Here is a 15,277-nt window from a genome sequence, read left to right as displayed (position 1 = left end):
AGGGTTAAGAATCGCTGTTAATAACGGAAATAAAAAAGGTTTTGAAAAAGCGCACAATATATTATGATCTATTTCATACATTTTATTTGGTACATAATAATTGGTAATCGATCGCAACATTATTTTACAATCACTAGAAAAATTGAAGACCTACTAATACTAATAAGATCTTAATATTTATACGTTATTTTATCGATACTGCCATCTACCTATCTGACCCGAAGAATGCAGGGCTTTATTTTTATTATTTACCACATAGAAGTACCGCCAGGTCAGATATTTGAAGGCATTTTATACCTTACAAAGCATGTTCTAACTTAATAGTATAGGAGCAATAATACATATAGTGGTAAAAATAATAGTTTACAATTGATATATAAATTCTCTTCTAGTTCACAGTATTCATTGGCCGAATATCTAAAATCGGTGTCAGAAACTGTACTGTACTGTTCAAAAGTATTTCGACTTGAAAATCTATTACCTTTGAATTGGCACTAATAAAAGAACGAACAAACATCAATAGAACAGAATTCGTCGTACAAAATGAAATAAATTGCATGGAATCAAAAACCGACATCTATAAGATTGTTTCATTGTTTCTTAATTCTGGAGATTTGATATAGCATCTCTTGCTTTGTATTTAATTATATCTATATCAGAAAAAAAAATTGACGGTCATACTATACATACAGTGGCACATATTATTCTTGCCAAGTGGCAGATTGATTCTACCGTCGCCATTTTGAAACGTCAGACTGGCATTGTTTATTTTCTGTCATTTTTTGGTGCGTACAATAAATAATGTAACTTACTACCAACATCTAAAATGTATTTATTTTTATTCCTTGCATTAATTAATAAAAAAGCACAGTTTAAATTATGAAATGGTTCTGATTGCTAAGTATTTTAGAAGATATTATATGAATTGTACAGGTACTTATCAAATCAGTTCTTCCTAAGTTTGGGTTACGTTTATTTAAGTCTAGAACTGTAATTTCTAGAAAACAACGTGTACTAGACACATTGTTTTATTTTTAAGACATTTCAATAAAGTATTAAGTTACGCTGCATGACGTCAAATTAATCCCCAAACAATGGTATTTTTTATGTACTGGCAATACTATACTCAATCTATGACAGCGACGCTCTTGTCGGCTAAGAAAAGAACAGAATATGTGGCACTGTAGGTAAGTTGAAAACATTAATTATAATTAAACAATATTTGAGGCTAGTATGTTTATAATAATAATAAATAATAAGTCGTGGAAATGACTCCTTAGCAACTTAACGCAACGCCATCTATATGAGGAAACTTTTACCCCGCACTATTTACTAATACCTAAACTAATTTTGGCGATAAATTTAAGCAATATTCTATTTAGAATTAGATTTTTACAATTTACAATGATTTAGAATACTACGCATTTGACATTGAATTTTAAATGTCAATATTTTATTATTTAGAACTGAATTTGATTCTTTAAGTCTTAGAAATGTATGTGGTAAATAATTTTTAACTATATTGCCCATTGCTTATAATTTAACTAATTTGCTAAATCGAAATGATTACTATCCGATATTATGAATCCACTAAGAATTCAGACTAGATTGTTAGCATTAGCATAAGGTTTTAGACCTTAAAACAAATTCCATTCCATTGGCAAGTTAATATTAAAAATATATGCCGTGCAAATAATATTTTATTTATGAAGGAAAATTATTTGTACCTAAAGTTGCCTAAATTATTCAAATAAACTAAAGGTGGTTATTTCAAAAACCTTTTACTGACCCTGTCCCAATTAGACCTAAAATAATTACTCTCGATGGATGACCCAAATGTAAATATGAATTTCAGATCGTGTTACTTCTAATAATAAAAAATTATAAAAGTTTTTGAGGTTTTAACCGACTTAATTTTCTTTAGAAATCAACGAACAATTGATATAATCTTTATAATTATAATTCTACTGCACGTGTGTCACCAAACTGCTCTTAAACAGCCGATTTTAATGAATGTTTGGCAGGCGTTTGCACAAATCAGCCCGGCAGATGGCGTTGCAGTCAGAATCTAGTCTAATCTAATATATATCTTATGTATATGTTCGTAATTAAACTTCTAAACGGCTGGACAGTTTTTGATGACACTTTTTGTGTATTTAAGTAGAGTCGAGATTTATTTACATTATTCGATTTATGTATGTAAGACGCGTACACACGTCACACAACGTATGTTGAATCCGCTTGTATATGTATACAATCAGAAATGTGTTTCACAACTGTGACATGTTGAACTAATACAAAATCATCAAATACGAACACGAATTTTTGAAATAACCATTTTGATTCTTAGCACAAATAATTTACATCCTACTAATTAAGGGTTTTATCGGCCCATGTATTTAAACGATTAATATGAAACTAAATTTATTTTTTTACATACTTATACGATTTAATATAAGAAATACTGAATTATAGAATTATTATATTTGGGTTGTTAATTATGGAGGAGACAATTTTTGTGTAAAGTAGAGCTTAACGGCTAATTAGGGCAAAAATTACCAACTGGTAATTTCCAATTTTGCTGCAAAATTTGCATCAACCTGAATTCTTATTTACAAGACCTATGAAATGTTAATGTGCCCATTTTTTGGACTTTGCCCTTTTATAAACTTGCACAAACGTAACATACAAATTTGAGTTTTAGTTCAAGTGTTAGGTAGCAGAAATAATTAAGATATTTACAACCCGGTTAAATTTGAAAGGTATTTAAAACATTTTAGGAAACAAAAACCTTTTATATTTTCTCTAGATCTACAGAGAAGGATCAAATATAATATAATGATAGCTATAGTGTTATTAAGCTCTAAATGACTTTAGCTACGCATCCCAGTTTTATACTAGACTTTACTAGTTCAAATATAATCATCGTTTGCGTTTATTTTACACTATATAGTGACATCTAAACTATTTGCTTTTGTGACGTTACTTTGACATAAAACACAATTATAAAAGTTCTCAGGTACAGAGACAACGAAGCCCAACAATAAAACAATTGCCAAAGAAACAAATGACTGCATTAAAACGCACTAAAACATTACGCAATATCGAATGCAATACTAAATCGTTTTTATCAAACCGCACTAAGCACTGATCGTTCACTTAATTTTGAATCTCTTCACTTTGATGGGAACCTTGTTGGAGCACAGTTTGAGCGCCGTGGCGGCAGTCGTGGCGTCTGCTGACGTCATATCCTTGCCGTCCACAGATGCTAGGAAGTCCCCGCGCTGTAGACGCCCGTCAACTTCCGCTGGTGAGCCGGCAAGCTTGAAAGAAATTAAATTGATTTGTATACGTACTATTAAAAATTATTTATCATTTTATTATTGTTCATTTTATTCCACATACTAATTAAAGTTATTTACATTCTGTTATTAAATACAAATTACTTAACCCATATGAAACTTAAAATTTAACCTCTTTATCACTCTTGTATGACTTAAATATGTTGTTTTTATTTTGAAGTGAAATAAATTAAGCGTTAAATAATTTTACAACCTGCCTTGATTTTATTTTTAATTTTCACTAAATATATGTATAGCATTGAAAATTATTATTTTATTATTTTTAATAGCGACTGTGATGAGCATGACTGTACTGAATTGTGGTCCCAGAAATAAAGGGTTTCAATTGTGATTTTTAAACTACATTATAAATGCTTCAACTCAATTCAGTTTTTAAGTAACTAAATTAAAATTCTCATAAGTTTCTCAGTATGAAAAATTTTTTTTTACCTTAAAACTATTTTTTGATAAATAGTAAACTCACCAGTTCGCCTAAGTAGACACCCGTACCCTGGACAGGTTGTATACACGCCAGCCCTAGAGCTTTGCCCCCCTTTTTAGTCAATTCCACATCAATCTCATCGTACACTATGGGCTCTGGTCGGTACACGTTCATTTTTAACTGGAATATATAAATAGAAAATAAAAGACTCCTAAGGCAGTGATTCCTAACGTGGCGTTCATGCCCCACAGGGGGTAAATGAAATCAACTGGATATAACTAAATTTAAGATATTAGGGTTGCCTAGAAGAGATCGCTTGTTAGCGATAAGGCCGCCCGTCGCATTTTTGTAAATTTTATGCATTGTGTTACTTGTGTTTCTTTGCAACGAAGTGGGATATAAATAAATAAACACAACGTGGAGACTTGAGACTGAACCTAACCGAATCAGAACACAATTTAATATCTCTGTGCATCGCAAGGATCTCACTAAATCAATATATAAAAATCTTTATTAAAATTATTTGGAGTTTCAGTTATTTATTATGTTTTGAAATTTTGCTTATGTTTTATTAACGATTTCCTAGTGATTTCTTCCGAAAACCGATCATTTAAATTCCTTAAGTGAACAGTTCAATTGTGTAATACATGTATATATTATCTATGTTACATAGAGAGGCATAAGATTTTTAGGTAGGTCCTGTCCATTGATCATGTGTTGATTTTATTACATATTTTCACCCCTTCCTCCCCATGGTGAAATGTGGTGAGGTTTAAGAGTAAATGTATTTGTATCTCTTATAATAAATTTATAAGTTCAAATACGTAAGCTACAATTTTTATATTACATAGAAGATTCCACTCAAGAAATATCCATTTTCAACAATATCATATTATAACAACAATATATACGTATAAATCAAACTGAAAAACTCCTTTTTTAAAGTCGGTTATATACTGAACTTCTGCATACCTTGGGGGCCTTCTGTTTAATAGAAAGGCAAATCCTCTCGTGTGTCATCTCTTTGGTGATGGTGATCCCATTGCAGTCCTTGATCTGGTCTCCGGGTCGCAATCTCCCGTCTTTAGCGATGCACCCGTTCTTATAAATGTCTAGTACTACAGCCGCTGCACCCTGTCGATGCAAAAAGAAATAATTTGTTTACAGTGTATGCCAAAAATGTAAAAATAACGCGGTTCAATCACGCAACATAATAATGAAGCCACTTTAAGGTCCTGAAGGTCCGTAGGTCCAGTGGACGTAAAATCTAAATATGAATTATAATAAATAATTTAATGAGAATTATTGTAAAATTTAACTTATATAACAAACGAAGGATGTCTTTTCATATCGTCTTCATTTGTTTTATTCAATGATGTAATAATATTTTTACTGTTTATGAGTTCATATATGCATTTGTTAATTTTATTTGTTATATTAAAATTTTAAAAATTATTTTTTTTTAAATTGGTCTCCTCTTTTTTGAGTTTATTTGTTTGAAACATACAAAATAACATCCTCTGTTTAGTAAAAAAGAGTGTATGTACTTATGTACACGCGTTAGAAGTTATACTTGTTTGGCGTATGCAAAAGAACTAAAATGCAGTAGTGATTAACGATAAATATTAGAATTAGGGCCTGTTTCACAATGTATGGTTAAAGCGCCAATTAGCTATGCAACACATAAATTATTCGAAAGATAAAAGTTCCGAATAATATACTTGGCATTTCATGACAAATAGCGCTATCTGACAGTCGTGAAACGCAAAAATACTGTTTATCCTACAAATAAGTAACAAATAGCTTATTTGGAACTTATCCGGACATTGTGAAACAGGCCCTTAATCAAACAGATTTTAATTAAATAAATAAACTATTAGTAAATACTATCACCGTCGTATATGAAATTGATTTAAGAACACCAAACTAATATTTATTTATTCACACTGTTTAATTTTACTGTTACGAAAAACGTGTTCTAAATATAAAAATACTAGAATATACAACTTGAACATAGTTATCGATTTCCATGCCACCTAGACCTAACTTTACGATGTCGAATTTAGGTGTTGGTGTGCGCGCGCATCGTAAAAATTCACTCTCATTATTTTTCTCCATCGCGCCAAAAGAAGTATAACTTCAATAGTTTAGATAAAAACTTACGTTAATTAAAGTGTCGCTGCCTCCAAGTAGCAATATGCCTAACACTTCGTTGTTAGAGTTGATTTCTATCACAGTATCTTGATTGGCTCTTAGCTGTGCTGTTGCAGGGTCAGCGGGTGGCTCAGCTGAAAATGTATGGAGAAGTGAATTATTATGTATATCATTCTTATATATGTATAAATAACCTAACGAAATGGGTTGTAACTAGTTTTGATAAGTATGCATAAATAATAGAACATTTATAGTATATACAAATCTAAGTATAGGTATATTGTAAATATATTAGCTTAAAAAATGTTATAAATGTTCATTATTCATTAAATATCCATATTTTTTTACATGTATATAGAATTAGTTTATTATATTACTCGTATATTGTTCGGATATCCTTACAACGTTTGCCTTAGTGAATATCAATAGTTCTAAAATCTAAATAATCATCGTAAAAAAATAGTCATCTTAAAAAAATAGTGTTCGTAAAAATATAAATTGTGATAGAACAATATTTACGTTTGGCCGCAGAAGGTGCCGGCTTCGGAGCTTGACCATCTTGGTTCGGCGTTTGACTCCCGCTGACACCTGGAAGAATTTTAATCCGATATTTAGTTTTATTCGCATGAATACTTTCGGTTGGTAGTTGGTACACTCAAATTATGATCCAAAAATTTATTCACTTAATATCACATTAAATAAAATAGTTAATTCTTTTTACGTATTAAATAACACCCGAAAAGAACATAACAGTGTGAATACACTTTAATTTATATTTTCGAATAGATTTATTTATAATAAATAATTACCGGAAGTGCCTGACTCATCAGGATCCTTCATATTGGGACTGCATACCGTCAGTATGACCACACCTTCTGTCTGCTTTAGCTTTGCAGCGGCCTAAAAACATTGTGGAATAAAATTAATTCTCATTTCAAAACAAATTACAGAGGCATCTTACTCGTAAGAACAGTTAAAGGAGTGTGACAAATTAATTATTGTAAGTATGATTTAAATTATTAATGTTCAGTCAGAAAAGGAAGAAAACAAGAGACTATATACGCATGCTTTGTAATATTTCTGTTATTTGCGTTGTAGTTTTATAATTATGACATTTGGGCAGTATGAATAGAAAAAATAACTACACTAATTTTTTAGACATTTACGGCTACACAAGAAGATCAAATATATATTGAAATAAATAATAAAAATTAATTTTAAATTCGTATATAAAATTAACTAAATTGCATATTTAACTTAAAATATTATTCTAAAATTACTTACAGCATCATAACTGCAGGTGAGAAGAGACTCCCTGTTAACAGCGAGGATCATGTCACCTATATTCATACCAGCCTGAAAAATGTATTGTTACTTATAAAATAAACTAGTTCACCTCAAGTCGATATCATTTAACATATGGTGAGCATTCTGCCCGTTTGTCTCCTATTACATAAATAAAATCAAGTTAGATTTTGCGTGTGTTGTAAGAAAACGGGTCAGTCGAATGTTTAATAATAACTTGTGCATACGCTAATTATGAATGCGAACAAAAAAATAATTACTAATAATAATATGTCACTATATATACATTGCGTTACAATCCTAAATGTATTAGCCGTTATCAATTCTTTGATCATTAAATTAATTGATGCCTTTTGTGCCTGACACATATCGTAGATATTTTTCGGCCTAATTTGGATTCCTCACGATGTTACCTGTCACCGTATGAGTTATTTGCGCACATAGAAACGACGACGTCAGAGTTGAGAGAGGCCCGCTTAATACACAATGCTAGTTCTCTTATACAAATAATTATATCTAACACAAAATTTATCAGTTTAATAACAGTACGTCATATTTGCAGTTCAAAAACAGCAAATTAAAATCTCGATAAACTTTCAGTAATACATTTCGAGAAAGAATTGCATTCTTTATCAGTATCAGTGTTGTAAGGTTTGAGAAATATGGTGTTTTAGTAATTCATTTGTTTAACTCACTTGTTCTGCTGCGCTGCCCTCTTGCAGATCGGAAATGAATATACCGCGGCCTGCCTCTGTGTGTCTGCCTTCTATGATCATAATGCCCAATCCAGATGGGCCCTGAAAATTTAAGATACTTTATTTACTTGAGATTATTGTCAAAACCGATACAAAGAGAACATTTAAATAAAAAGGAGCGCAACAGATACATTTTTTGTATTGTTTTGTTTGCTTATTTTTTTAACTCGGCATTTTATATGTTGAGACATATATATACATTACCTTCTTTATAGTGACGTCCCGGACTCCTTTGTAGTTTGCGAACCGATCGTCCGGCTGAAAAAGTAAGTTTAAAATAAATAAAATATTTGTACAATTGATCACGTAAAAATAAATCAAGTTTAATTGCTCTCTTTAACTTAATGCGACTCTCAATTTTGACAAGACTGATTTAGTTTTTTTTGTTTCTGAATAAAAAGCTTACGCCCAGGAGATACCCTCGTTATATATAATAAATCTTGTCAAAGGCTTCTTTTCATAAAGGTTTCTGTAGTCATTAAATCGTCTCGTGCTCATGTTTATACAGCTTATCTGCAGCAAATATTTGAGATAATTTCTCACGAAGTATAGTATATATACATGCTCTATACTCATACATAAAGCTGTGTGACATGTTTTTGAATAGTCTAAAACACTACTTTTGCGTGGAACACAGACAGAGGTTCCTATCTGATATATTTGATTTATGCGTATATATTATAGAAATAATTTATAACCGGAATATAAAAAAAAACACGGTCTAATAAATAAAATCCGGCTTTATCATAAATTAATATTTTGGTTTCAAAAATAATCGTTTATTATTTATTACAAGACATCCAAAATAATAGTTATTTTGTATTTAAGTCAAAGAAATTTTTGGCATGAATACAAAATATCGGCTAAGTTAATATTGGGTATTTCCTAAGTATCTACCACAAAAAGAGAGATGTCAAGAGGTACTTGGAGAAGCGGTAAATCTCAGATTTTTTTAAGTAGTAGTTTTTTTTAAGTAGTAGTTATTAATAAATTCTTTTAATTTTGCAGTTTTTTTAATTTTATTCTTTTGTTTTTCTTTTAAATGTAACTTGGTCTTTTAATGCTTGTTTTCTGTTTTTTATACATGGTTTGTTAATCTGTGTAATCTGCTTTGGCTTTGTGTGTTGTGTTGGTATTTTGTATAATAATATGTATTAAATAAGCTGTTAGATTACTTATAATTAAATAAATAAATCTTTTCTATGTTAGATATATATAGAAATGCCCCAGTATTGAGGATGTGTGTAGTTCTATGGCTAGCTTTATATTTGCAAAACCTAGACAATTATTTCGTCAGGAAAAATACGAGGATTTTGTATAAAGAAGCAAGACGTCCCACGATAAAATAGTTATGCATTTCTTGTAAATTAATTCAGTCGCAGTTAGAATAATGAAGCAATGTAATCTGCATAAAAGCATCGCAACTGATTAACATCTCACTTTGATGCTTTTGAAACAACTTGTGTTTTAAAACAATTTTTACAACTGTAATATTTTTTAAAATAAATTGTCTAAAGTTGTATTGAAATGTACATTACAATTGATTTGGCTGTTAGGTTTGTAACAAATCCCCCCAGTAGCCGATAAAGTGCTAAATGACGTCTGTGCCTAATAATTGTATGAGAAATCGTGTTTCGTACAAAATCAATATTTCCCAGAATTAAAATTTATTTATACATATTGGTATAAAGTTTAAAAAAATGGTATCCTATTCAGTCCGTAGAACGTCCGAGAACGACAGGCAGGGAAATCTTTTTAATCGTTCTTTTTAATATTAAAATAATCAATTAATTTAGTAACGTTTAGATGTAAAAGGAAGAGACTGGCTGCCCACAACACAGGGAATCCTAGTGTGGGGGCCAGTGCACTCTACTTTATAGAAACATTAATGTATTTTGTGTCTAATAAAGTTATTTCTTTCTTTCTTTCATTCTTTCACTTGAAATATATCGCTATATTAAACGCTATCTTCTAATAGGTACTTTGCTTAGCTGTGGTGGCCAGTTCATTATCAAGTTTCGCTATGAAAGTTAAATTGTTTAGTGCCAACGTTGTGAAAATAGAATAATTGATTCACATAATAGACTATCTAATATGTAGGTATTAATCTAATATTGTTAAATACCCATGTGAGTTTAAAAGGTCATCAAACTTGGGTTTACCAAAACATTATCACAGATGAATTACTGAAGCCAAAAAACCCATGCTTTCCCGCGTAAGATGCGTTGAAAAAACGTCTAAATAATTTAAATACCAACCTTCAAAATTTAATCTCTTGTTACTTTATGAAACGTACAAAATTTTTACATTTCTAAACTACGTAGAATCTATTAAAAGTTGTTAATACATTTATTTCATATTAAAAAAACAGTGGCGCTACAACCTATTTTTAGGTCTTGGCCTCGGATTTCTGAATCTTTTTCATGATGATATTTAAATGTAATAGGCAAGTAAGTGATCAGTCTGCCTGACACACGTCGTCGACTTTTTGGTCTAAGACATGTCGGTATCCTCCCGATGTTTTCCTTCACCGTTCGAGCAAATGTTAAATGCGCACATAGAAAGAAAGTCCATTGGTGCACGGCCGGGGATCGAACCTACGACCCCCGAGATTTAAGCATTTTGTGAAATGAAAAATCATATAACGTTAATAATATTGATTTCTTACCTTTTTCTTTTTTAAAGAAAATGTGCGTTTCCATATTGCCCTAAACAACGCGACTGGTTTATAATAATGTTCTGGATCTAAGCGTTCGTTCATTACAGTCATTTTACACTTCACTAAACATCACGCTACGTTTTCCACTTCACTTTAAATTGTTTATCCATTTGTCTATTTTTCATACATTTACTGAAGTTTCTAAATCACTATAACTGTTGTAATAGTGATAATTTAAATCAATATTTTTATGAGAAATTATTATTTTTATAGGTTCCTAAGAGGCCGGGGCCGTTAAACATTAACAGATAATTTACTTTAGTTGCTCTTTATTTATTTAAGCTCCGTGTCCTTAAGCTTTCGTGTAAAACGTAATACGAAAGAGCAAGGGCAAAGGCAAAACGGAAAAAATAATTTGACTAATTTAGGTTTATAGAACGTTGCTGAAGAAGGCCGCATTTATTAATATGTAACTAAGCCTAGCTACACGACTAGTAGTACACGTTTGAACAGTCAATAGCTCTAGAACTCACATCTCTAGTTATAGATAGCCTATCAGTTATGTGAACATAGTTCACTTATTTTTGTGAGATTCCATTTTTAAAATTTTAACGACGATAGTACCTACACAAATTTATCAGTATTCCAAATTTAAAAGATATTCTGACTTAAGTCGTCCACTGCAACGCATTATATGAGACTTTAAAAAGAGAACGCTCTATTGTACATACTTTAATATAAACAGTGCCTGTATGACGTATTACTAGCGGTGGTAAAAGCCATTGATAAATCTGTTTACACAACTCGAGTTACTAAGTGCAATATAAAAGGTGCTCTGATAGCCCTACTTAAAGATAATTTACTGCACAAAATATTTTATATTTTATATATCCAAGTTTTTAATTGTGGATCTTAATCACATATTAAATGTTAAGTTAGTTGTTAAAAGTTTCATGCTAAGAAAAGCATAAAAAAATTTGGAATTTTACAAATTAGTAGGAACTTAAACCATCTCAAAAAACACATACAGTAGAAATAAGGTTGTAAACGAAAGATATACGAGTACATCGTAAATAAATACAATTATTAATTTTTAAAAAAGAGGTAAGATTTGTTTTTTGAATGTAAGCAACCGATTAAATCAACAACTACTGGTCCAATTTGCTGAATTTCTTTCACCATACGAATGCTGAAGTATCTCTGAGTAATATATATTTTATAACCAATAATATATATATAGTATATGAAAACTAGGCGTGTGAAGCCAGGGTTGATCAACAGTATTTTATAAAAAGTTGTTTGACTGAATTAAAAGTAATGACCTCGTTATTGTAATATCAATTTAGTAAATTAATAAATCACTCAATGAGCTTAATGACTTGCGGTTATAGTCTATAAGATCTTACATAATATATTTTAAGTTACCTTTTAATTAAAGTTTAATATTTTTGCTGTTGGCCTATATATTGGTATATTTTCTAAATCCTTCACGAAGCATATTTTTATTTATCGCCACAACGTGCCCTATCCGCAGTTTCTATAATCTAAAATTATTCATATTATACAATATAGAAAAAAAAAGATTATAATTTAATGTAACATCCTAATATTGTGAGTCGAATTTATGACGCTAGATTTATTATGGACCTAGCTTTTACTCAAAGGATTTAAAAAATCTAATGCATATGCATTTAAAACGAATAAATAAATTATGTTATTTAAAACTGTGTAAACGAAGAACGAGAAAGAACGTAGCTAGATTTAGAAAAACCTAAAATATAAGTAGGTACTTAATAAAATAAGGAAAATATTTTATTTATCTATCTATTATTCAATTATGTTACCCTGGTAGATTTAAAACACATATTTATCAATAAGTCAACAAATATGAATTATTTAATTGAAAATAAGTGGGTTTAATTAATTTGAAAAACATAAACAACTTTAAATTTATAATTAATGACCAATTATAACGTGTTTGCGAATTAAGATACTCTTCTATACGACCTTAAGAACTTGCTAATGAACGCTAAATTAAAGATACAATTATTTTCAATGAGTCATATAATATGATCGCATCTAACTTGGAATTAATTACATTTCTTATTAAAACATTCAAAGACTGCGTGAAAATTATTTCTTAATTTTATTACGAGTCTTTTGAATTCTCGACATATTTCATTTGTAATGAAATTTACCATTTCATACTAATTAGTCCCTTAAAATTAAGATTAATGTATAATTTGGACCTGTAAAAATACGTGTTCTATAACCATCATAAGAATCCGTACATTACAATCCAAATTTAATAATAAATTTAAGGTAAGATTGAATCTGATAATACATACATGAATATTTATTATCGATTATCAGGAATTTTTGACAAATACAACTTTTCAATGTTCTTAAAATGTACATTTATATTTCGGTGGATTTTATCGTATTATTATTTCAGTTTATATATATTCCCACCCACTTACATTCTAGTTTAATCTAAATTTGTCAAATACAAATGTGATACTAATTAACAGACAATAAATAATGATTTTATTTTTATGAATATGTTTTATATTAATCTGATGAATTATTAAGTCAAACCATGAATAATTCAGGCTTCTTAATTCAATTTAGCTGAAGGCACCGCTGTGTCATTAATATAATGCATTTAATTTTATTTAGGAAAACCACGTTGATTTATTTGCTAACTTATCTACATAATTTACCGGTTTATGTATAGAAACATAAGTCAAGACAAACCTTAAACACTTTTCCACACATAACGTGGGAAAAACTATGAAATTACCACGATACATTGTAATTGGAAAGAAATTACTCTTTTAAATTTTGTGTTAAGACACTTAAACCAACCAAAATTCCATTAAAACATTTTGTTAAATTCTTTGTCTAAGCGTTTTTCTAATGTAACGGTAAATTGAATAGATGTCGTAGTAGAAAAGTAAAGACTTTTTAATGGAACTCTAAGGAAGCCGTTCATGGCCATATTTGGCAAACTTAGGCACGAACATCGTATAGATTCATGCAGACATTGTATGGATGCTTTTGGAGATTATCTATCATGGTCGTACAGGGATACCGGAATATATAATATTATAGATTGTTAGGATATATTTCACGTTGTATGTAATTTAACTAGATAAGGAAATTCATTTAAAGCGTGGGTGTTCTTGTAGCTAGAATATAAATGTACTTTTGTAGTTAAAAAGAAATAAATAGAAATATATTTGTAAAGCAATGACAAACTGTACTTCACTTTAAAAAAGGTTGAAAATATTATTTCCGGTTTTTAACTTTTCATAATAATGAATCGCTACATTATGCTTTATAAATAAACAATAACAGATTTTTTTTATCCCAGAAGGATGAGGTTTCAATGTTATTACTGGTCAAAATTATAAACTAAATTGTTTTTATTAAAATTTTCAAGTTCTTAATGACGCTAATTATGATGTTTTAATAACCTTTTTGGTCCAATAATTATTTTATAGACCCAATAGGTTTTATATATTAACAAAATATTTTTATATCAGTGAACGTAGGTTTAATATGTTTTTAGTAGAATGGCGCTACTACTGAATGCATCATTCTTGATTATACAAGATGAAAATGAAACATTCTTGAATTGGCAATCTTTATACCAACGAGTATCAAATTACCGATGTTACATTACATCATGTTTTAAAGTGTCAACAAATCACTAATAATCACTTTATACACTTTGCACTAAACGTATACACACATAGCAGAGCGTCTCATTACTAAGTACCTACATATATATTTGTACGACATTGCTAAAAGTAAGATAACATAAAGATTTAACTTAATTTATTACATAAATCATTTTCAATTATCGTGCAATTGCCAACACTATACTTGTTATAATAAAGTGTAAATTCGCTAAAACGCAAAATATCACATACAACGCTTTTCACACACGCGGTAAGATAAACACTAAAAGTGTGAATGTCGTTGTAAATTAAGTTTTATCACATGCAAATAAAGTTTAAATTAAATCCTCCTGTAGCGTAGGAAAATTGTATGGAAATCAGCAGCGTTTTAATAAATGTAACCGATAGAGAAGGAAGATAACGTTTAATATACAAAAGAGCGAGAGGTTGACAAGGTCAGCGTATTAGTATGAGATCCTATGGTATAAACAGATAATCTTAATCCAGCTACTGTCGAATAGGATATTTTAATTATAAGCAATTTCTTAATAATACAATATGTTTACTAGAAAGTTATTTATAGACATAATAAGTTATTTACATATTTTAAATATCTCTTTGTTATAGCTTAAATTATTGCATTTAATAATTTCAAGTTGATTTAACTCTTTCGTTGTACATATTACAGAGTTAGATAATGTCGTGATAGTCCAAAACAAAAATAAGCCGACGCAGATACATTTTGTTTTTTGATTCAATATTTTTCGTGGTATTAGATTTTAATTAGCCACATTGGCTAACTGACTATAAATATTACATACATAGAAAATGTAAAGTCATATTAATACATTTAAATATTTTTAATTAATGTAGAATAAAAATATATTATTTGACATGATTTGATTGATATGTTTGATATTATTAAATCTTTTGTG

General features: G+C 29.6%; 1 protein-coding gene across 2 annotated transcripts in view; it reads right to left on the bottom strand.

Annotated features, from left to right (window-relative positions):
- Positions 1-39: 39 nt before the first annotated feature.
- LOC110995083 overlaps positions 40-15,277 on the bottom strand; it is an 87,664-nt gene continuing 72,426 nt past the window's right edge. For both annotated transcript variants that reach the window (XM_022262057.2, XM_045628786.1), the window contains exons 28-36: positions 8,202-8,255; positions 7,938-8,039; positions 7,222-7,293; positions 6,747-6,837; positions 6,457-6,525; positions 5,947-6,071; positions 4,756-4,917; positions 3,826-3,963; positions 40-3,323 (exon numbers count right to left, since the gene is read on the bottom strand). In XM_022262057.2, the coding sequence (XP_022117749.2) occupies positions 3,156-3,323; positions 3,826-3,963; positions 4,756-4,917; positions 5,947-6,071; positions 6,457-6,525; positions 6,747-6,837; positions 7,222-7,293; positions 7,938-8,039; positions 8,202-8,255 (981 nt within the window). In that variant the 3' untranslated portion in view covers positions 40-3,155. The remainder of the gene's footprint in view (positions 3,324-3,825; positions 3,964-4,755; positions 4,918-5,946; positions 6,072-6,456; positions 6,526-6,746; positions 6,838-7,221; positions 7,294-7,937; positions 8,040-8,201; positions 8,256-15,277) is intronic.

This window comes from Pieris rapae, chromosome 7, assembly GCF_905147795.1.
Source record: "Pieris rapae chromosome 7, ilPieRapa1.1, whole genome shotgun sequence".
Classification (NCBI taxonomy): Eukaryota; Metazoa; Arthropoda; class Insecta; order Lepidoptera; family Pieridae; genus Pieris; species Pieris rapae.
This window is presented reverse-complemented; position numbering and strand designations above follow the sequence as displayed.